The 25106-nt window shown below is 39.0% G+C and overlaps 1 protein-coding gene across 1 annotated transcript; it reads left to right on the top strand.

The window, feature by feature from the left end:
* Positions 1-1029: 1029 nt before the first annotated feature.
* zgc:154142 (uncharacterized protein LOC555481 homolog) lies at positions 1030-24873 on the top strand. The gene is made up of 25 exons (XM_067584910.1): positions 1030-1219; positions 5069-5193; positions 6734-6827; positions 7304-7444; positions 7663-7760; positions 9289-9415; positions 9780-9989; positions 10797-11009; positions 12810-12950; positions 14137-14382; positions 14589-14774; positions 16290-16399; positions 16705-16805; positions 18184-18461; positions 18672-18835; positions 18960-19143; positions 19248-19466; positions 20542-20676; positions 20863-21084; positions 21217-21399; positions 21842-21954; positions 22047-22141; positions 22332-22621; positions 23538-23698; positions 24270-24873. Exons 1-25 carry the CDS (start codon positions 1069-1071, stop codon positions 24465-24467), a joined length of 4185 nt encoding a protein of 1394 aa, XP_067441011.1. The 5' UTR covers positions 1030-1068; the 3' UTR covers positions 24468-24873.
* Positions 24874-25106: the final 233 nt, after the last annotated feature.

Genomic DNA, 25106 nt, shown 5'->3' with positions numbered 1-25106 from the left:
CTGAGAAAATGCTGGTTTTGCTCAATTGTAGTGGGAAACTAAAATAAAAGACACAGCACTTGATTTTTATAAACTATCCAAAGAGAAAAACTGCCTGAGATGTGATCAAAAAAAGGCTAATTTTAAAGGTGCAGCGTGTAAAATTTAGTGGCAACTAGCAGTGAGGCTGCAGATTGGAACCAAATCAATACCGCTCCCCTCGCCTTCCCTCCCAAAGCGAGTAGGAGAACCTACGGTGACTGCGGAACTCAGGAAAAATGTGAAAGGCCCTCTCTAGAACCATTGTTTGGTTTGTCCATTCTGGGCTACTGTAGAAACATGGCGGTGCAACATGGCGGCCTCCATGGAAGAGGACCCACTCCCTATGTAGCTATAAAGGGCTCATTCTAAGATAACAAAAACACAACAATTCTTATTTTCAGGTGATTATACACTAATTAAACCATACTTATGAATATTATATTCCATTTCTGCCAAGTCTTGTCTGCTAGATGCCACTAAATTCAACACACTGCATCTTTAAAGTCCTTATGATACTGTATATTGTCACAGAAGTCATTGTCCACCCTTGATTATCATGCAGGGGCCCAGCTGAACATTTTCCCTTTTTTTCCAGCATCCTACATATGTTTTAAGATCTTTAAATAATGAGTTCCTTGATACTGAAAGGTCAGAGTCAAAGAAAGGCATGAGTGAATGTTAAAAATTGGATTTTGGGACATACAAGGACTTTTGAATAATGATCACACCGGACATGTAACAGCTTTTCTGTGCTGCAGGTGAGCAATTTGCCTTTAACCTTCTCTTTCAGCTCCCTTGAAAGATATCCTAATGACCCTTTGATAAGGATAACAACACCATCAATACTCATTAACTTGTGGTTATGATAATTAATGATTTATGGCTCCATAACATCCAGGCTGGCATGCTGCAATACCACATGTGAGGGAGCTCAAGGTTCATCTGTGCTGTCAAAGTTCAGATACCCTGACGCTCCTTGTGTTGGTAATAAGCCGGTGAATTGTTGGATGAGGCACAGTCTGGTGCATCTCCTCCACTGAGAGGAAAATGGATATGGAGAAGAGTCGTCGTCGGTCCAGGGGCTTGAGCACCCTGGAGAAGATCCTGATATTTCTCTTTGTGGCCATGACCGGCACCTGCATCGGCCTCGTGGTCATCTACTTCACTGATAAAGCTGATGATGCTACTCATGCAGAAGGTGAGAATTGTACTGTTTCAATACCAATGTGTATCTCCAGCACAATCCTTAAAAACACAATGTAATACTGATTCTATCTCTTATAGTTATTTGCTTACAGTTCCTTTCAGATAAGATACAAAATCAGCTCAACCAAGCAGAACAATACACTCAAAACTCTGGACGTTTCCATCCAGACACAATGTGTAGTCGAGCGTTAAGTAGCTGTGAAGAAATTCAACAAGACAAGACAGGGACAGTGAGGAATTTCATCAAAAATCCAAAGTGAGAGCTTTCTGAGGCCACTGCGTCAGTGACTCAGCATCACTGAAAAGCATGTTGTCAAGATGGACTTGCAGTCTATTTTTGATCAAATGTCACTGTCAGTGGTTTTTCACTGTCAATTTAGCTGCAGGAGGTGATTTAAACTTGACAAGGTGGCAAATGACAATCTGCATGGAGCTTCTTTCTTTTTTTATGACCAACTTATTATTATTTTTGGTTCGTTTTACATTGTGTGAACGGGACAAGCATATAGTAATACAACTGATTGACATATTTACAGAAGAAAAGAAAGAAAGAAATAGGAAAACACATTTTGAATTGAAATTTAAGCAGCAAATCAAATTATACAGAAGACACACAAATAAAACATAAATCTCTCCTCTGGTTCATGTAAAGGTCTGACTGTCAGTGAACATTAAGTCAACATAGAGTTACAGTCCTTGGAGGTACATAGAGAGAGTGCACAGAAGTCTGCAGTCCTTATCTAAAATGTGAAACTGCAAATAATTAACCAAAATGAAATTATATTAATACTGCCAAGAATTTTATACTTTTATAATAATTGTATTTGTAAAGAGGACTAATGGTGATGAAATTGTGATTTCAGAGTGACAAAATTATTTCACTTAATCAAAACTGAAAGTCTTGTTCTTTAAAAAATTAAAAGATGTCCTTGAACTGGAGAATGTCCACTTTTATTCAGCAGGAGCAGGAGTTTTCACTGAAAATCAATATTGAAAATATAATTTCTTGTGATCTAAATAAGAGATATGAGTTAGGATTGGGCTTAGCTGTTGGGGTGGGGGGGGGGGGACAAAATACATGCAAATACCTTGGACAGATAAATACATAATTAGATTTATCTTCATTTTCTCTTTTCTGAGCCACAGAAAATTAAAATATTCAATTCAATTCAATTTTATTTATATAGCGCCAAGTCACAACAGAAGTTATCTCAAGGCACTTTTCACAGGTCTAGACCGTACTCTTTAATTTACAGAGACCCAACATTCCCCCATGAGCAAGCACTTGGTGACAGCGGCAAGGAAAAACTCCCCTTTAACGGGAAGAAACCTCAAGCAGAACTGAGCTGCCATCTGCCTGGACTGGTTGGGTTGAGAGAGAAAGAAGGAGGGAGGGAGAGAGGGGAGAGAGAGACACAGAGAAGCACAATAAGAACAAAAATAACAAGCAGCGTCCCTGCAGCCATGGTCCACGGAGGCCTACTGTCCATAACCAGGGGGTCCATGTCCCTTATCCTGTGAGAGCACAAAAACTCCGGGGAAGAAGCTAAGTTAGTAATATGCATTAATGGTACATGAATGTGTACAGATGGAGAGGGGGAGGAGGAGAGAGGAGCTCAGTGCATCATGTGAAGTCCCCCGGCAGTCTAGGCCTAGCAGCATAACTATGGGCTGGTCCAAGGCAAACCTGGGACAGCCCTAACTATAAGCTTGATCAAAAAGGAAAGTTTTAAGCCTACTTTTAAACGTGGAGAGGGCGTCTGCCCCCTGGATATACAACGTATAAGAGTGGACAACCAAAAGCAAGACATACTGTATTACATTTACACTGTTATGTTTATGCCTTTAAGCAAAAAGTCACTTTGATTTCATAGTAATAATATATGTATCATCAATCTCCCTGAAAGAAATGACCCTACATGTGCCACACCTGCATTATTTAATATAATACACCAAAGGTCCTCTTCTGCGTCTCCTTCATCTCTTAACCAATGTGTCATTTATCATTTAGGAAACTCATTATTTACTTTGGCCTTATGCAGAAAAAACACGCCTTCTTCAATCTTGGAAATTGAAGTGGGTGAATTGTTTGGGTTTGCATGAGTGGAGTAAAGTGATGAAATGAATATCGGATGAACCAATTTGCTTTAAGCGCCACAAGTCATCAGAGTCTTCTGAACATCTTAATAAATGTCCTTATGACAAGTGTGTTGGCAGATAAAACACGTTCTGAAGAGTGAGGACTGTTACTGTCGCTTGTTAATATTACACACATTATATTACACATTATTTCACTGTGGGGTCTTCATCATCGCAACAAATGAAAAAAAGCAGTCCATCTTTATGAAAAGCATTAAAAGGATCATTGCTCACAAAATAAGATGGCTTGTTGCACATAACGGGACAACAATGTAATTATGTTGACGGTAATGTGCTGCCTAAATGACACAATATATTTCTAGTTTTGTGCTGTTAAACACAGCTGTGCTCCAGACTCCTAACAGAAGCCACTACAGTGTGCTGCTGCTGTGGGTGATGACATACTGTATAATCAATGCTGTTACCAAGGCTTCTCAATTGATTTTAATGCAGCATTGCAGCTACCAGAAGGTGTTTTTTAATCACTGGAATTTCATAGTAAACATTTTCCCTCTTAACTTTCAGTGTTGCTACGTGTACAATATGAGTTATTTCTTTAAAACATCTCAAGTTCTGTGATTTGTCTGTTGACGGCTTGAAAATAGAAATTGTATGATCCTTTACATGAGTAAAAAACATTTAATAGCTCATAGTAAGTCGGTTTTAAGTTTCCTAAGACTGAATTGAATTGAATTGGAAATGAATAAAACTAAATTAAAAAGAAAAAAAATGACCTCAAAGGCAAAATTTACAATGACACTATACAAGAGAGCTATATTTGATTACAATATTCTCACTTTTCTTTCACTATTTCACTATTGTGGTCACTTTTTGTCAGTTTCGCTGCTTAATTTTTCAGTTCTGACACAAAGCTTTCATGTGGGCGGGTGTTACTGGGCTGCATCCCCATTGGCCAATTACCTCACGGACAGACAGGTCAATGATTTGGAAGTGCAACAAGTAGCATGATTTCAATTAATTTTCCTCACCAACTGGCAATCCTAATAGAAGGAAAGAGTCTTAATTTTTCTCAGGCTATTTTTAGTGATTATAAATAACCATATTGATATGTTGGCTGCTGAATATATGGATTTAAAGAATGTGATGCAATAACATTACATTTGTATGCGATAATGTAACGTTTGTTTAGGCCTTATACAGCTGCAAGTTAAAGCTAACAGACTATTTCACAGGACAACATGATGACATGAGACCGGACACAGGATGGATGGCCACACATTGCCTGGCTAAATAGTCTGTTAGCTTTAGCTTGCAGCTGATTAACACAAAAATAAACACAACATTATCACATCACATTTTTTAAATTTATATATACTCAGCGGCCAACATATCTACAGAAAATTGTTATTTATATTTACTAATAATAACCCTGAGAAAAATCCAGAAGACTCTTACCTTCTATTTGGATTGCCAGGAAAAATAAGTTGTACTACTTGTTGCACTTCCAGACCATTGACCTGTCGCTCCGAGAGGAAAGGAAACGAAATTGGCCAATGGGGACACAGCCCTGTAACAGCCTTGTGTCAGCTTTGTGTCAAAACTTTAAAAATTAAGCAACAAAATACAGTTAGTATACAGTTAGTCTGTTCAGGGTATAAACTGTTGATAAAACAGGTTTTATGTTGCTAATTTTACCAAAAAGGCTCAATAACAAGTGTCTTCTTTTGTCATACATTTCCAGGGCCGGGCTGTGGTGGACCTCAGGAGCTCTCCGGAGAGTCAGGCACCTTCACCAGCTTGAACTACCCCAGTAGCTATGACAACGGCAAGAGCTGCACCTGGCAAATCACTGTGGACCCTGACAAGGTGACACAGATCAGCATCACTGCTCTTCTAATCCTCAATCAGTGAAGTCTTACAGTCTGGAGACGTACAGTCAGTGTTGTCAACTTAGCGGCTTTCTCGCAAGATTTGATGACTTTTAAGACCCTTTTATCAGACCTTAATTCTTCTCCTTTAAAGGAGTGCCAATATTGTACAACAGTGGCTTTATTCCAGTGTGTTTTTTACAAATTGACTTCATTTTCTTTGCTTCATTTTCTTTACTTCATTTTCTTTACTTTACTTTACTTCATTTTTCAAAATCTTTTATATATATGTGTTAAGTCTTGATGTCACAGATATGTAAATTAGCGTGTGGCGTCATCTAGCAACATCTAGTGACTTTTCGAGCAGCTACTTTAGCTACTTTCCACTAACTTTTTTTTTAATAGTCCCCTCTTCAAACTGCCTCTCTCCCTCTGATCAAAAAGAATGTGATGATAAACTGTTGACTTTAGGGGAAAGTACTTCAAATTTTACACAACTAGAAGTATTGGATTTTAATTTTACTCAAGTAGAAGTAAGTTTACTTCTGTTGAAAACCATTTAAGTAAAAAATAATGCATTTGAATGCTGCGCCAAACAACTTATTGGGGCAACGTCGCATATTGAATTCAATATGCAAGCAACAAGAGTGCTTGTTAGTTATTTAGTTAGTTAGTTAATTAGTTAGTTAGAGTAGGATAATTGACAATACGGGACAATGATGAGGACAACTGACAGGGACACTGCATCTTAATGACAATATTATTGTTATTTGTTTTTTTAATATTGTTAATTTACATCTTCATCTCAGTTTATAGAACATGCCATGAGTGCAATAAAATTCCTGGAGAGTTTAATATAGTACAAACACAGTGTTGTTAAGATATAAGGTTATACAATGATGGTCAGAAATAAACGTCCTCTTGAAAACAAAAAACAGCTTAATTGACTTACAGTAAAAGAAAATGTTACTTGCAATACAGCTCCTCCAATACACCCATTTTCTCTCTTGTTTACATCAACAGAAAGATGCAGATTTAAACAACTCACCCTTGTCTATATTTCCGACAGGGTCTTTTATAGTGATTCTGTCTGGTGCCAAATTGTCAGTAGAGTTTGTCAACTAACTGTTGGGGAAACTGTCTCATGTGAGGCCAAAGCGGTGGAGGACAGCTGGGAGGAATGCAGTGGCAGCATCGTAGACAGATGGCTGCCTTGTCTCCTTCATTCTCCTCAGCTCTTCCCCCCACCCACAGGAGAAAAAAAACTAAATCCTTGATTCTTCTTTCTCTGCTAGCATGGCTGCCTGCCTGATGCAGTGGCCGCTTTTCTCTCTCGCTCTGCATGTCTGTCTCTTCCTGTTGCTGCCTTCAAACACACATAAACATACATAGAGAGGGCCATGTGCATGCAGACACACATGCACACACTCACATTTCACAGTGAGCTCTTGCCTCTCCCTGTCAGCAGCCCGTCTCTCTTATCGACATCTCAGATTTAAAAAAGAGAGATGAAACACCTCTACATGTTTCTGTTGCAGGTGATTCATCTGTGGTTTGAGGAGTTTGCTTTAGAGGACACTCAGCTCTGCACGGCAGACTTCATCACACTACAAGACTCAATGGGAGTCATTGGTAAAAATCTTACATCAATTCCAACATACGGGGGGAAAGGAAAAATTTAAATATGGTGTTGTTCCTACTTTTTTCTAGATAGATCTAGGTTACATACAGACACATACACACACTTACTTTGCATAAATACATGAGCCTGCAGTGCTATCCACCCATCCAAGACTAAGGGGATTGAGCTTTGATGTCATGCCCAAATCAGCCCTCCATCCATGGGCAGACTCATCTAGTGAGCCACACAGTCCTCTGGTCCACCGCACACTGCACCCACCCAACACCCACTCTAACACTAGTTCTCCAACCAGACTGTAGAGTTTAGTTCACACACATCTTTGATTTCTGTAAATTTGGAATAATTTGCTATCATGCACCCCCCATTTTGTGTTCTCTATATAAAAAAGAATATATTAACAACTGCACTTAGTTTTTATAAGCAACATTGTGCAGATCTGTATAACCTTGAGCTGTATTTTTTCTAGGGAAATACTGTGGCTACACCAAACCAAATCCACTAGTGTCACTGACAAACCACCTGACAATCCACTTTGACACCAATGATAGAAAAACAGACCAAGGATTCAAGGCTCATTACAAAGCTGTGGCTCCAGAACTCACACCAGGTAAGAGGATGAGTAAAAATCCATTTGAGCAAGAAAATTGCTGTAATGTCGGATGTCTGTATTAAAGTATATGATTGACCTAGAAACTGAATGTTGTACGTATATGACCGCTGGATGAACAGGGGTGAGGAAATGAAATGGGGTGGGAAAGGGGGGTTGTATTGCGGGTATCCTTGAGGTGTATGTGAAGCTCAAGTGCCCTCCATCCCCACTGCCAGAAATAGCCGGAGCTGGTGGCTTTCTCCAAGGTGACCAGGGGGATCTGATGACCCCTGGCTTCCCTGAGCAGAACTACCTGAACACAGCATTATACCAGGTACTGCCATACACATGAACACACACAATAAAAGCTCTAATTGCAAGCTTGTAGTAAAATATACTACACAGTGCTCACTCTACTACAGTATTCAACACAGCATATACTTTAAACTGAACATTATTCTCTTTAAAGTGGCTATAATCAATATTTTTATATATGGATCATGTTGTAAGTGAGAGGGACACTTGTAGTAACCCATAGAGAATTGTGACCTGTCTCTGCAGATGTCCCTCTAGTTCTACAGAGAATTTTTTAATATCAATATGAATATTAGTATAGATAATATATTCTCGCTGTTCTCTTGGGGCGGCTGTGGCTCAGGAGGTGGAGCGGGTCGTCCACTAATTAGAAGGTTGGTCGTTCGATCCCCGACTCCTCTTGTCCACATGTCATGGTGTCCTTAGGCAAGATACTGAACCCCAAATTGCTCTGTGTATCGGTGAATGAGTAGCAGAAACATTGTATAGCGCCTTGGATAAAAGCGCTATATAAATGCAGTCATTTGTTCTCATCTGCGTCATTTCCAGACACAGTTTGCAACTGCTGTCAGTGAAAAGGCTCTGATAAACCCACTGTACACAACCTATCCAGCACCAAACAGAAGACAAAGTTAACTAGCTGATGAACATAATGGAGCATTTAGTAGCCAGAGCCAGATATCTCCTTCAGGAGTCCAACAACAGAGCTAAAAGGAGAGTGAATATTAGATTTACATATATCAAGTCACCAGAAACATGTCTCCAACGATAACGTTGCTCCATATCTACTGAATGTAAAAAGAGGCAACTGGTTATAGATGGTGTGCAGTGCCAGAGACCTCCTGGAGTCGCTGGCAAAGTTACCTTCACTGGTTGTTACAACTAAATAAAATCTAATTTTGGCACTAATACAAATTAACTGCAACTCAATACTAGAAAGATGTCCAGAATATTTTGTGCATTTTGTCTGTGCAAAACACATTACCATATTACATTTACACAGTGCCTTAGTACTGATTAGCATATGGTTCTAAACAAGTTTAGATCTCAGATTAGCATCTTAAAGTAAATCCATTAGCTATGGATTTCAACACAGTCATGTTGACAGAATTTATGATCTTGATCAGTGATTAATGCATCTAATTAAATCAGTCAGTTTTCATGGCAGGGTTTCCATGCTGGGTTTGGACGTGGAGTCATGTGGTGTTATTTGACTGTCATCATGATTTCATCTTGCTTTGCTTTAGCTTGACGGGTCACTGTCTGTCCAAATAAGAGTAGAGTCAGTGATAAAATGATTTATGAGTAACAGTTTGTTAAAATGCAGCCTAGGTTACAACCCTGAAACTAGGGGCAGGAAAACAAAGGGGGTGATGCAGATAGCAGTTTGGTACATCAGTGATTCATCAATCATTGGATTGATTAAAGAATCATCTGGTATAAATCCATGGTGGGTGAATCCATTTGCATTCTTTATGTTGTTTAAAATCAACTGCACTTTGACAACTGCAATTGGTGTTTGTGTGTGTGTTTGTTTGTTGGATCAGTGGAGAATCACGGTGCCTGAAGGCGAGAAGGTTCGACTGACATTCACCTCCTTTGACCTGGTGCCTGAAGTCTGTGGAGACTTTATTCAGGTCTATGATGGCTACAAGGCTGGCTCTTCTTTATTAGGTGAGCATGACATGTTTCCAGTATGCACTGAAGAATGCAAGATGATGATGAACAGGGATTTTAAAATACACCAAACATCTTCACGCATCAGCGAAGTTTATTTTGAAAGCTGGATGTTCTATTATAAGGCAATGGGAAGTGTTAGAATATCAGAACAGAGTGTAGGCTTTGTTCAACATTAACAATGTCAACTGTGTGGGCCCATGAATAAAAGATGAGCTCAATTAAATGTTTGAGAAGTTGTACAATGGGCAAAGATTCTGGAGTCTATTTTAAACTTAATGACTTTAAGTCTGTCTGCATAAACTTCATTGTTATAGTAGCATGGATGATCTTCCACTTTTTAACATATTATCCATTAAAGGTAAATTCTGTGGTGGAACAATGCCAAAGCCAATGGAGTCCAGTTCCAACACAATGATGGTCCGCTTCAAATCGGACAGCAGTTCGACTTCTAAAGGATTCAGAGCAACTTACACAAAGTCCAGCCTTCCACCCGTTATTGTTCCCACCACACCAGGACCAGGACCAGGACCCACCACCACACAAACTAATCCACCTCCCACATCCTCTGGTAAGCATTCTCTCCAAGCCCTAACCTACGTTTCCCTCTTGCGTACTTTAAATAAACCTGTAAACTAGGATCCATATTCACTAAATACTAATAAATCCTACAACACCATTTGGTTCAATTGACTTTTCGTACCCTTCCCTGCATGTCTCCATTTTGATTTCAGTGGAAATATACAACATAAGACATACCTGATTGCCTCACCAGCAGATAACAGCATCAATATTTATGCGGCTTCCCGAAGACATTGGCCGTCACAACTAATTTTTTTAGTCCACTCCAGAGCAATTTTATCAGTTAGACTGCCAATCTATAATCGCTTATCTCTTGAAAGTAAATATTGATGCACAATAAACTATAATATCATGATCTATGAGGTTCCTGGCCAATGAGAGCTTCTTGATACACCTTGCTGTTCTGCCTCCTCTGCAATTTCCTTGCTCTGATCAGGTGACAGCTACTAAATAAGGATGAATGCAAGTTGCTCTCTGCGTAGGAGTGGGGAGATCCCCCTTGAGGTTTATCTATTCATCACTGTATTAAAGCTATTGGTAGACGGAGCGGTTCTCTCCAGTGGCCAATTAAGGTAGTTCATAATGAACCTGTTCATGGAGCAGTTTTGTATCAAAGCAAGCTGATTCTCATCAACTGAAGAAAAAGAAAGAATAAACTTGATTAAATGGAGTTCAGATGCACAGAAACCCCAGCCTTTAATCCAGTTTCCCTTCTTCTAAAGACCATTTCTACAATAAAGTGTGAATGTGAATAAATATTGTTTTCAACATTACTTCCCGCACTGTTATTGTGCAGGAAGTGGTCCAGTGATCCTCCATGGACGTAAAGGAGTGATCCAGTCTTTGGGTTTCCCAAATTCATATCCTGCTCATCTGAGTAGTTCCTGGAAGATATCTGTACCCCAAGGATTCCTGGTTAAACTGCAGATTACTGACATGGCCATCACAGGAGAGACTGGACAATGCAAGGAGGACAAACTGGTCATCTCAGATGACTACAGCGTACTAGGTGAGCCATAACTTAACCTTCTTTGTATTACATTTTACATTACATTAAATGTATTAATTGTATCTGCTTGTTTTTTTGTATATATTTTATTTCTACAATTTAAGTTTTCCAAGTTTGACATTCTGTATATTTGTGTGCGTTGAGCTTACTGTTTTAACTCCCCAAATGCATCTTAAATAATCTTAGAAAATCTTTTCTGCTTTTGCTTTATCAGCCATGTCTGTCTTTGTGTAGCAAGACTAGCAGCCACTATAGTCACAGTTATAAACTCCTCTTCTTCTTGCATTTCAAAATTATGTGGTCAGGCACCAAGACAAACACAGCAAACAAGCAACCCTGCTAAGAATGCACTGTGTCATTAAATATGAGGACTTTGGCTTGTGTTTAGTGCATTTTGCTAAGGTAACAGCTCTGGTACAGCAGGATAGCTCAATATCTGTCCCTTGCTGTAATAAATGTTGATTAGGATCTTTGCAAAGAGCCCATTAAACTATAAATTACCTGTCCTTATTATTCTCCTCAGTGGCGGCAGTGAGGCTGATACAGCTTTATCTATTGCTGAGTTCTCAAGGACTAAAGAGCTGAGGTGTAAGCACACGTTGTCTGTGAAACACACACAGATACTGTAGATGATGGGAGTGTTTTAGTGGTGTGTCCTGTTAGTTAGTTAGAGCAAGCAGCTAAAGGTGAGACTGTAATTTATAAAAGAGGATACAATACATTCTTCCATTTACAAATAAAAACTTAAAAGGGACGTATTATGTACATTTCCATGTCTATATTTTAAATCTGGGGCTCTTATAGTAATATTGACATAACAATCATTGACATGATTTACAGTTCAAAAAACTGAGAGTGGACAATATAAAAACAGTGTTCAGGGCAGGTTGAAGCCTGGGCTTTCGCCTCACAGAGGGCATTTCTACATACGTTTGAAATTTGAAAATCACAAAACACATAATATGTCCCCTGTAAATTCCTAACATTAACCAAATTAAAGATTCTGAGTAAATTGTGATTAAAAATTAACAAAATGAGTCATTACAGGTTTTTACAGAGTTTTGTGTGATTTAATGCACAAGAATTAGTTAATTGCATTTATTTTACAGGATATTTATTGCATACGCTTTTTGCATATTATATGTATGTATTCCTAAATGAAAACTATGATGAAAAATATCATATTTTGCACAATGCAATTGAGTCAAAAACCAAATAAAAAGCAACCTTCGACAATGAAAATTGTTGTTCAAAATGTATAACAATTTTCATCAAAGAATAAAAACTAAACATTAATGTGAAAGTACTACTGTTTACATGCAGTCCTGATTTACAATCTGCATTTATCTGCAGAATCACACATCGAATGCTCCTGATTGCTAAAACGTTATCCTCCGTCACCCAGAAATATATCTTCATCAGAAGTTGATTTAGCTACTGAACTTATTGCACTAATAAGCAATTACTAGTTTATGCTGTCTTTTGTGTTCATTTGCTCTGGGTAAGTAGGTACAGAATTAATTTGATAACTGATTTTGTGTTTAGTTTATAAGTGGTTGATGTACAGTACTGAATAAAGTCACCCTCATTTGCATCCACATCCACCAACCACTGACCACACCCTGACACACTCAGCCTCACAATAACACACACACTCATGTACACCAATAGTGCTTATTTACCCCCCTCTGCTCTTAATGTTTAGCTGCATCCTTTGAACCATCTCCTCACCCCTCTCTCTGCTCTCTCCATTTCCTGCCATCCTTTACCTCCTCTGTCCTTCCTCTCCCTCATTTTCAGGCACACACTGTGGCTACATCCTTCCTCCAGTGGTGGTCAGTGCCGGTGACACAATGTCTGTCACCTTCCAGTCTGACAGTCGCCTAACAGACCGAGGATTCTCTGCCAAGTGGGAAGCTGTGTACCCTGCGGATATCGCAGGTAGTGAGGACTAATACACACGCATGCCCATACGCACTCAACACACAACAAGCACACACACACATGCATGCACAGGAACACACAGGAACACACAGGAACACACAGGGACACGCAGGGAGATACTCACACCTGAGGCAGACATCACTGATGCAGCTCAGCACCTCAGTAAGACTAACAATAAAACATTGCACCCCTCTGTCACATATTTATAAAAACAGCAAAGTCATTACATAAACAGTGTCAACTCTATCAAAGCACAGGTCAGAGTACACTGTTAAGCATAAAAAAAGATAAAAGTCCTTTATCTTTTTCTTTATCATGATTATCAGGCAAGAAAAATGTCTTGTGACCCCACGTGCAGCAGCGGAAGAAGTACTTAAAGGTGCAGTGTGTAGAATTTAATGTTATCTAGCGGAACTGACTTAACTATGACATAACTATGTTTAATTAGTGTATAAGCCCATGAAAATAAGAATTGCTGTACTTTTCGTTACCTTTCGTTATGAGCCCTTTATATCTACATAGAAAGTGGGTCCCCTTTCACGGAGCCCGCCATGTTTCTACAGTAGCCCAGAATAGACAAACCAAACACTGGCTCCAGAGAGGGTTGCATTTTTTTACGAGTTTTGCGGCCACTGTAGATATTTCTACACACTTGGAAGGGGAGGGTGATGGGAGGGGTATTCATTTGGTTGCAATCTGCAATCTCACTGCTAGATGCCACTAAATCCTACGTACTAGTCCTTTAAGTAAAAGTAACAATACAGAAGTTCTTCATTACAAGATAAAGTCTTGTAGATTTTATTTAAACAGAAATACATAATGATTATCAGCAAAGTGTATTTGTATATTAAAGTGAAAATACTCCTCTATATCTCTTATACTATTAACTACTGTTATATATAATGTATGTCATATTTAGTGTTATTTAGTATGTAAAATTTTAATCGCATAAATTGAAAATAGATGTTATAGCTGTCAAATAAATGTAGTGGAATACTCCATATTTACCTCTAGTAAATAAATAAAATGGAATTGTACTCAAATAAGGATATAAGATACATGTTCACATTTTGCCATGATGGTTGTATATTTACTTCTCACGAGTCTTTCTTATCACAGACAGATACTGTAACTTTTCTCATACATGAATCTCATACAATTTCTTTTCCTCTTTGTGTTGCAGAAGTCCAGGGCTGTGGATTTTTTTCCAGAGAGGAAACAGGGGTTATCAAGTCTCAGAACTGGCCTATGAACTACAAGGCTAACACTGAGTGCATGTGGAACATCGTGTTGCCTTTTGGGAAAAAAATCACACTGAATTTCACCCACTTCGACCTAGAAAACAAAGATTTATTAACATTCAAATGCCTTGATAATATAGTGGTGTATGAAATCAACAGTTTGACCAATGGCCTGATTAAAAAGCACGGTAAGTTGGTTCCTACATTACTGACTGATCACAAAACTGCTTGTATATTTCATGATGGTCAATAAAATCATAAGACCCAGCCATGAATTCGTTCACCCTATTTTAATCCTAATTAATAAAACTATGTATCTACACTGCTAAAAGTACTGCATAGCCTCTGTATCACTTTATTTTTATGAACAAATTACTCTTTTAATTGATTTTAGGTCCATTTTGTGGGACTAAACTGCCTCGTACCATCCGGACAAAAGGCAACAGGCTGATGATACGCTTCCATAGTGACATATTTACTGAGGCCAAAGGCTTCAGGGCCTACTGGACAACAAACCCCAGTCTGCCCGCTCCCACTGAGCCGCCTGCTCAGCCCAACCCTTGGGACGACATCCCCATAGGTGGAGTATCTGCCTCAGCTAAATGCATTACACTGCGTTTACATAACTACTAACTACTAACAACTATAAGTACATTTAAAGCTGCACTAGTCAGTATTTTTCATATTAACAATGGATCAAATGATGATGTGTAATATGAAAGTTGATTGCTCGTAGTGATGAACCCAATAATAGTTTGCAATGCCAAGTATTTTAGATGTTTTGTCTTGTTACATTGCCCATTGCTGAAACAATTACTCAACTCATTTCATTTCATTAAAGAATACAATACAGTTTTTAGGTGAAAACACAAAACAAAACAATGTTGGTTTCAGCCTCTTAAATGTGAGGATTTGCTTATTTTCTTTGATACATAATCACTGTAAGGAACCTTTGAGTTTTGAGACTGTTGGTTGGACAAAACAAGTAATTTGGGGACATGACCTTGGCCTCTTTTCTTTTGAAGCACCTTTATTACTAAGTTGTTAGTAGAGAAATGACGGGAAATGAGTGTCCTCAGCTGGACTGAAAGCTGTAAATAGTTTTAAAATGATGATGATTTAGGCTTTACATTTAATATTCTGGATTTTTATTTATTTACACATTGAAATCATATTGTATTGTACACTGTCTTCGGGTTAGCAAGCAATATTTTCCTATCACCAGTCACAACATCTAGTTTCAAAGCTGCTCCTTGCTGTACAGAGGCCTGCTCTATATTACATTGATTCATGCGTCCTCCCGTCCTCACCCCCCTCACCCATCTCCTCCTTGTTGCGCCCAGATGTGCAGTAAGGCAAGGTGATTTGGTGTGCTGAGAACACAATGTGAAGTGTCCTAGTGCTCCACTCTCCTTCCAAGCTGGCTGTCACCCAATCCCCATTCTTCACCCAGCGATGGGCCCCAGGTGGTCCAGGCCCCTGCCAAGCCAATTGCTGAAATAGAGTTATATAAATGGACTCTGCTGCCTCTGGGGTATTTTTTTTTCCCTACCCATGCTCTGAGCAGAGGTGCCCTGTGTTGGACAAAGAAAGGAAAGAGAGAGTGAGAGTAAGAAAAAGTCATGAAGGGAGAAAATATTGGATACAAGAATTTAATGTCAACTCTTTGGATGACCAAGGGACATTAATATCTTTATGTGTGCTGCTGTTGTGATGTTGACTTTGGCCTGCAAGTTACAATTTTTCAAATCTGGTTCAGGACCCATCCTTTGTTTTCAGCAGGAGCACAAATATACACTGAATACATGACTGCAAACTAGCAGATTAGTGAAAGCCAAAAACAGAGGGACATAGTTCACTGTAGCCAGCATTGTCAACTTGGTGCGATTAGAAAATTATTTTAAAAATATGTATCAGAGTGCCAGAGCCAGTGATCGAAAGCCACTTCCCTCCAACATGCAGGCTTATCTGTTAGCTGCAGACATGTACTGTATATTCAGGCTTTGTTTATACACACACAAACCACAAACAAATTCACATAAGCACAGACAACCGGAAACATGATAGATTACAGTGGTTTCCTTTCATTTTCTAGACTGGCCCAGTACATGTGGAAAACCAGCCATTCCTCCTACTGTTATGTCACGCATTGTGAATGGAGAGCCAGCCAAGCCACACTCCTGGCCCTGGCAAGTGTCCATGCAGGTGAGAGACTCCCCTAATGAGATTTCACGTGAAGATAGAACAAATTACATCAGAATTTACTGTGATTTCAAAGGATACAGATTCAGATGCAGTTAAACTTGCAGAGTTACAGTTGATAATCTGATATCAAAGAGTAATTTGTTCCATCTTCCTCCATACTGTCTTCATCTCATATAAATTCATTGACTGACATGAATCTAAACTTAAAAGACATCAGCCAATTGTGTGCATATATCATCTTTAATGACCAGTATGCTGTTTCCATAGTGACTTTCTTCTCTGCTTGCCTTGTGCTTTTGTTTCAGGTCTGGCCGCCCAGTCGTCCAGAACCAAAATTCTCCCATATCTGTGGCGGTACTCTTATTCATAAGAACTGGGTACTTACAGCCGCCCACTGCTTCATAAAGTGAGTGCTCTGTAGGGCTGCAACTAACAATTAGTTTCATTATTGATTGATCTACTGGTTATTTTCTAAATTAATTGCTCTGTCTATAAGGTCAGAAAACAGTAGAAAAAAAAGCATGTTATAGTTTCTTAAAGCCCAAGTTAAAGTCTTTAAATGTCTTGTTTTGTCTGATCAACAGTCCAAAATATTCCAAGATATTCAGTTTATCAGGTATGATACACATAAAAGTTTAAATCATTTGAGAAGCTGAAACCAGCAAACGTTTGGCATTTTTCCCTAAAAAGTGAGTAAAATTATTATAAAACAACTCAACAATTATCAATGTAGTTTCTGTCAATCGACTAATTAACTAATTGTTGCAGCTCTGTTTCATAATCTTATATAAAATGAGTTTAGACACGATCAAAAGGAAGATGCCTCATGACATCATTCATTTCCAGTCATTCATTTTCAAAACAGGAGATAGTTCAGCCCTCTGTGGTTTTATGCTCCACATATCTGGAACAAACTCCCTAAAAACTGCAGGTCTGCAGCAAATCTCAGTTCTTTTAAATCAAGGCTGAAGACTGTTCTGTTTGCTGCTGCCTTTTATTAAATCAAATGATTATTCATTTCTTACACTACACTGTAACTTTTATTCTTGTATTTTATACTTGTCTTATTCTATTTTAGCTTATTTTTGTTTTCTATTCTCTTAGCTCTTTAATGACTGTTTTTAATTGTATTTAAATGTCCTTTCATAGTGTGTTTCTTTTGCACTCCTGTCTTGATGCTTTTAAAGTTTTATGTAAAGCACTTTGAATTGCCTTGTTGCTGAAATGTGCTATATAAATAAACTTGCCTTGCCTTGCCTTTTAACGCTACAGGAAGTTTTTATCAAACTTCCTGGAAGCCCATTTGCGTAATCTCAGAAGGCAGTTATTGGTGTCTGTAGTCTGTGCTTTTTTACCTCAGGCCTATTACAGTGTCAGAACAATGTCTTCTTAGAGATGCCTCGCCGCCTTGGCTAATGGTCTACAGTGCCCTTTGTAGCTGGTGCACTGTGGAGCCTGCGTATTATATATTTTCTGCTCTGAGCCTGAGTAAGATGTATACAAGTTTATATGCCACAGAGGTGGGGTGTGCACAGTAAAATTGTGTTTGTTTTTGTAAAAAAAATGCTCCAGTATCCTTTCAGCTTACATTGTGCAGTGACAGTGACATGTACCACTACACTATATACATCATTGTTTACTTTACTCTAAACTGTATTGTAAACTATAAGTATTATTTATTGTATGATTGCAAGACAAAAGGCACAATATTACAAAGATTTACAAAGAACAAGACCAAAGAGTCAAAGTTTTATTATTTATGAATCTGCTTATTTCCTACCCAGCTATGCTGATGAGCTGCAGCGTTGGCACATGTGTCTTGGCAAACACAACCTGACCTACACAGAGCCGAGTGAACACTGCTTCAATGTGACTGGTATCTATCGCCATGAGGGCTTCAAGTATCCCACAGTGCCCACAGTGGAGTTTGACATTGCCCTGGTCAGGCTGGATGGGGACGTGATATTCAGTGATGAGATCTCTGTCGCCTGCCTTCCTTCTGAGGAAGAAATACTACCTGGGGGCAAGAAGTGCTACGCCACCGGCTGGGGAGATGAAACAGGTGCTGTTTCTGAGCTTCGGTGCTTTAAAATTGATTTTTAAGGAGAGACACTCGCCCCTCATAATATTTTTATGCTGTTAAACATTAATTGTTGCATAGTTTGCATGCCCTCTGCTGGACTTAATGTGCAAATACCTCTTGTTTTTATGCCCCCAAGTGTGACAAGTTGAATTTTTTGTAACCATTTAAATTGTTTCCTGTGATTATCAGGTGATTCACTGAATGCTAAAGCCTCAGAGGCCCTTAACCAGGTTGCCCTGCCTGTTGTGCCGTATGACACCTGCAAGAGGATGGATTACTGGTGGTTCCAGGTCAAGACCTCCATGATCTGCTGCGGGTATACCCTGCCTGATGAGCTCAAATCTGTCTGTCAGGTAAAACAAGACCCCAAGTGTATGACTAATAGATGACAACAATGAGAAGAACACACCTGACTACACAGACGGTATTTTACAACATGCTCATGGTATTTTTGATGTTGATTCACAACTATGACAGGGAGATTCAGGTGGTCCTCTGGTGTGCCAGGATACCCCCACTGGTCCATGGGAAGTTCACGGTATAACTAGCTTTGGCCCTATCGGATGTATTATGAATAAGAAGCCCTCCGTGTTCACCCGCTCCTCTGCCTACCTCCCCTGGATCAAGAATGTCATCCGCAGAGACATCTACAATGAGCACAGTATGATTCCAGCTGGTCTAAACTGACCTACTTTGCTCAAAAACTAAATATGGTACAAAGTCAGGATCCACTGCTGGTTTTCACCCTCTATCCTCCCTGTGTAGCATCTGGCTGTGGTGGACCAAAGGATTTGACTGGCACAAGTGGCACCATCTCCTCTATGGGTTACCCTGTCAGCTACAGCAACAACGCCCGCTGCCAGTGGAACATCCAGGCGCCCGTCGGCAAACTGGTCCACCTCCATTTCCACAATTTTTCCCTGGAGGAGAGTCAGATGTGCATGAAGGACAAAGTCAGTCTGTCTGACAGTACAGGAACTCTAGGTATGTAAATATCTGCTTTCTTTATCTTCCTTGATAATGAATTTCCTGAGTCATTCTGTGATGTGATTACCTTATTTTACATCACATCTCCACCCCTCAAAGACTTCAGCATAGTTATTGTGGTCTATTATTATCTATTACTGTATATTATGTGAGAATGGCATCTCACGGTGTCTCACACCTATAACTCCAACTATTAACAAATTATAAATATAGATGTTTCAGCAAATTGTTTTCGTATGGTTAAAGTCAAAAAGTCACATGGCTGGCATTTACAGTATACTTAGTGTTTCATATCAGGACAAACAACTTGAGAGGCCAACCCAAGGAAGGCCTGAAACAAAAACATGTCTACATATCAAGAAAACAACTGCACAAACTTGGAGAACACGTACACATAGTGGATATGAGTCGAAATGGAAAACATCTTACATTGAAATTAGGGAACGAATTAAATTCAAATCTATATCTACACATATAATGTTTCAACTCAATATAATGAATATAAATTCTAATACAGAAATTGACTCTAAATATCTTTAGTCAATGTTTAGTCAATGCCATTTACAATATTAAAAATTACAAAATAGAAAAACATTGGTACAAATACTACAGTCAGGCTGTCTGTTGTCTAAACAGTAAAGAATTAAAGAAGTCCCCACCACATCTGGAAAAGTCAGCTTTTTTAATCCCTGTATATCAACAGGGAGAGTGCATGATTGTCCAAAAAAGTGTCTAAAATGTTGAAATAAATCATTGCATTGGTGTTACAAGTGTGTGGTTAACCATTCTTTTTTGATCGCTGCCTATGAGCCAGCACCTCACTAGAATAGGTGTATGTTTCCCTTCAGCTTTTTACTCTGCATTGAGAGACATATAAAACACACTGACAGATATAGCTCAGAGCGTGAGTGTTGTTTGTGATATGTCCTGGCCTTAAATGTTAACTTGTTTACTCACATACATAATATAAAAACAAGACAGATAACGCTGTTAATATATTTATAACACCATCATTAGGACAGGAGGTCCAAAGGTTTGAAGAAAAGTCAGTATCATGTTCATTTCTCCTCAGGCACCTACTGCAGCCACGTACCACCTAAAGATCTGGTGAGTGATGGGGACACACTTCACATCAGCTTCTCCTCCAATGACAAGGTGGTGGATACAGGCTTCACTGCCACCTGGAAGGCAGTGGACCCTACAGAGGGTGAGACAAGAGAAAAATGAGCCTGACAAAACACTGAGGGAATAACCTCCAGTCAAGACAAATGTTTCTTCTGTCAGGATTTAACCTCATTGTCTGTTTTTTCTTTTTTTCTCCTTTCCTTCTTTCTCATCACAATATCCTCTTGTCCACACACACACACACACACACACACGCACACACACATAGCTCCTTGTGGAGGAAGTTTCAACAGTTCTCAGGGTGAAATCACCTCTCCTAACTGGCCCAGTGACTACAACGCTCAGTCTGTGTGCACATGGCGCATCAAAGTTCCTTCAGCAAAAAGTGTCCATGTGGCCTTCACTCACTTTGAGCTTCAAGCTGTAAACATGTTAGGAAACTGTGTGGACTATGTGGAGATCTTCAATGGAGAAAGCATGAAATCACAAGGTTGGATATTGTACTCAAATGCTCTTTTGTTTCCATTTTGTGTTCAATTTTTTTAAACTATCTTCTGTACAGGCCAGTGTAACATTATCATATGTTAATGGTGAAAAAACTAATTCCTTGTCTGTTATGCAGGTCATTTCTGTGGCTTTGCCCCTCCACCCAAAATTGCCATCCCCAGCAACACAGTCGTCATTCGCTTCCTTAGTAACGGAGCCAATCAGCAGAAGGGTTTTCGTGGTTACTGGACTACCGATGCCAATATAATCCCAACTTTACCTCCTCCACTTCCTAATCTATGGGACAACATTACTATCAGTGAGTTTTGGCCTATTCCAACTTATAGCACCCCTATATCTCATGGTAAATGATAAATGTGGCCTGGTAAATGGTAAACATAACGCCTTTCTAGTCCTCTGACCACTCAAAGCACTTTACACTACATGCCGACATTTACCCATTCACACATACTCACACACCGATGGTATAGGCTTTGGGAGCAATTTGGGGTATAGTATTTTGCCCAAGGACACTTTGACACTGGAGGAGCCGGGGATCAAACCGCCGGTTAGTTGACCTCTGAGCCACAGCCACCACTCATGTGTTGTGTTGCCATGTGGAGAACTGTTGCAGGATCTGAACCTGGATCACCTGATTTCCGATTTTAAACTTTGCCACGGCCTATATCTGTATAAATAGAGGTTGAATTGATGAATGATTTCACGATAGCTTATTTGAATTGTATATTTTCTCTTTCCAGACTGGCCAGAAAATTGCGGAAACCCAGAAGTGACACCCAATACAGCCACCTCAAGGGTGGTTAATGGGGTAGAGGCGATCCCCCACTCCTGGCCCTGGCAAGTCTCCATGCAGGTACTGTCAAGTCTGCTTCTCCCTGTGCCTGACTGACTAACAGTGATAGAGGAGAGCTTTTATTTGGTAAAAATGTATTTTTTCTTCCCCAGGCTTCACCAATGTTTCCCATACCTTACATGCACGGTTGTGGAGGTTCTTTGATTCACGAGGAATGGATCCTTACTGCTGCTCATTGTTTCATGGTGTAAGATATAACTACAGAAATACCTACAGTACATGCCATTTTAAAAGCTCACAGTTCTTTAAAAGCAGCTTTTAGAAACATACATTTTTCTTCATTTTATCTTGGCTAACAGCTCACACAATACCCATAGGGAAAAGTAAAACAAGTTCTAATTTTTTCCTTCACCTTCAATCATCCACCTGCTCTCCAGCCCACTGAATAAACCCTCCTACTGGCGCATGTGTCTGGGGAAGCACCACATGAACTCCTCCATGGATGTTCCTTCAACAGAGGCATGCTACAAGGTGGACGGAATCATCCGCCATGAGGGCTTCGTTTATGAGCAGGATCGCAGTGACATCACGAATGACATAGCCCTGGTGCATTTGGCTAAGCCCGTCAATATGACAAGGGAGATCAGCCCCATCTGTCTGCCTAAACCTGGGGATGTGATGGCTGGTGGGACACCCTGCTTCGTCACCGGCTGGGGAGATGAGAAAGGTAGAAGTTATCTCACAATTCAGTTTCCTTTACAAGAACTGTAGTCATAATGCAACTGGAACTAGAAGTAATTGTAGAAGTAGCTGTAGGTTGCTGCTTCTAAAACTGAATTTCATGTATGAAATTTGTTGTGTAAAATTGTGATTCCAGCTTTGTTACCCCTTTTGATCTTTTGTTCTGTACTTTTTCTGTTTTCCTATTTGTTTCATTTTAAAGAATAGGTTCACAATTTTTAAGTCCGTCTTCAAACAACAGTCAGGTGCCCATATGAACACTGAAAGAGGTTTTCATCGCTGTATTCATTCCTCCTGTTCATACGTATCATTAGAAGATTCCCTCCAAATGCGCTTTGAACAAAATGTATTTTAAAAGTTTAACAAAAAAGGGAATTAGGCAATAAAAAGACAGTAACTGAAATACATTGATTTGATTTGACTAATTTGGACGCTGGAGCTTCATGTTAGCTTCAAACAAACTTGTTTACATTTTTGTACAGAAGGATTCTTGTGGATTTTGTCTTCTAATGGTCAGTATGAACAGGAGGAATGATTATAACAAGAAAAACATGTGTCAATATTTATTTGGGCATCTGACTATTGTTTTACAACAGACTTGAAAAATTGTGAACCCGTCCTTTAATTGAAATTTTGCTCTATTTCACATGTGCAAGGTTCAGTCCAGGATTTCTGATTTCTGCACCAATTAACAGTAATGGGAATGTTTACTCGTACAACAGCTTTACAGGCTCCACTAAAATCTTGTTATCAGGCATGTGGGTGTTTTGTTTGATCGGCTCATATTTGCTGTAGCCTTGGCTTGATTACTAAAGATAAGAGAGTTGGAAGTTTATCTTAAATGTGTGTGTCTCTGTGACTATGCCTTCTAAAATAACATGTCCTTTCCACTTCTATCTTAGGTAACCTGTTTCCCAAAGTGTCTGAGAAGCTAAATCAGGCAGCCCTCCCTATTGTTGACTTCCAGACCTGCAGTAAGCCTGCATACTGGTGGGACACCCTCAGGCCCTCCATGATCTGTGCTGGCTATGAGTCTCCAGATGAGCTTAAGTCAGCCTGCCAGGTGAGAGGACACATTCCTCCTTGCAAAAACAGTTGCAAAATACATTAATTATAGAAAGTAATTAAAACTTTTTTTGGATGGACAAGCTGAACTATTTTAGAGGATGGGACTTGGATGTTGAAATTCCAACTACATATTATATGCAGTAAAAGTGTATTATTATATAAGCGTGTTGGCCTCTCATGATTGGATTGTCTTTTATGTAACAGCCTGTAAACTGCTTTGTTTGTGATCATTCAGCCTTGATTGCAAATGGCAGCCTAGTTTGCATGCATAATTGGACAAAATAACATAGGAGCATTATTTGTTAGCTATAATGAGCCAATATGCAAGCGGGGACCTTGGAAGATTAGAAATTTAGAAGTGGGAAAAGTACTGCAGGCTTTTAGAGTTTTAGAAAACACAACACTGACTTGCCTCAGGAAAACTCTGTCAGGTTTTTGATAAAAATTGACCTACAAATTCTAGCAATGTGATGATTTATAGTATCTGTCAAAATCAAATATCACCAATGCATCTTCTTACCTGTGCAGTAAATCTTTAATGATTTCCTTCTCCTGCTCTCCTGTAGGGTGACTCTGGCGGTCCTTTTGCCTGCAAGGCCACTGGAATAAGCACAACCTGGGAGGTGCACGGTATCGTCAGCTTTGGACCTCAGGGCTGCATCAAAGACAAGAAACCATCAGTGTTCACCCGTGTCTCTGCCTTCAGTGACTGGATCCACCACAACATCAAGAAGTTTACGTATGAAAATGGCAAAACCAACTAATCAAGTCATTGTACCTTTTTATTTAGGGTTCATCATTAACTATATAAGTAAAATTGTTCTCAGCCCCATTCAGTTTACAACCCTTCTGACTTATAAGGAATCTTCTGGTATGTAATGGTAGAACAACTTTATTTGATGCTATATTTAATATTTCATACATTGTATACAGTATACAGTTAAAGAAACATTGCATGTTCTAAGGGAAAAAGGAAATAAGTTTCTAACAATACTAATATTTTTCTCTAATGGAGAAATAAGTGATATTTAAATGATTGAAACTATAAACTTCACATTAAATTTTTCTATGCATCTCTTTTGCTGCTCTTTTGCTTTTTATAGTTCAGATGTTTAAATGTAGACTATGATTATTATGAGTTTACATTGTAATGAAGTTTTTGTATCATTACAGTATATGTACTATTATAAATGATCATAAATTACAAATAATACACTATGTTGTTAAAATTATAATAAATACAACATACAAAAGTGAAAAATCGTCCAAGTGTTTAATCCATGATAAGCATTGCATTGCATTGTTTCACTCTTATAGTTGTATATGTTTAGATATAGATGTTTCACTCAGATATAGATGTTATATTTCCTTTTTCTGTGAGTTATTTTAATGCTACTAAAGTT

Source organism: Thunnus thynnus, chromosome 3 (genome assembly GCF_963924715.1).
Source record: "Thunnus thynnus chromosome 3, fThuThy2.1, whole genome shotgun sequence".
Classification (NCBI taxonomy): domain Eukaryota; kingdom Metazoa; phylum Chordata; class Actinopteri; order Scombriformes; family Scombridae; genus Thunnus; species Thunnus thynnus.
The sequence above is the reverse complement of the archived record's forward strand: the minus strand, read 5'-3'. Positions and strand labels throughout refer to the sequence as shown.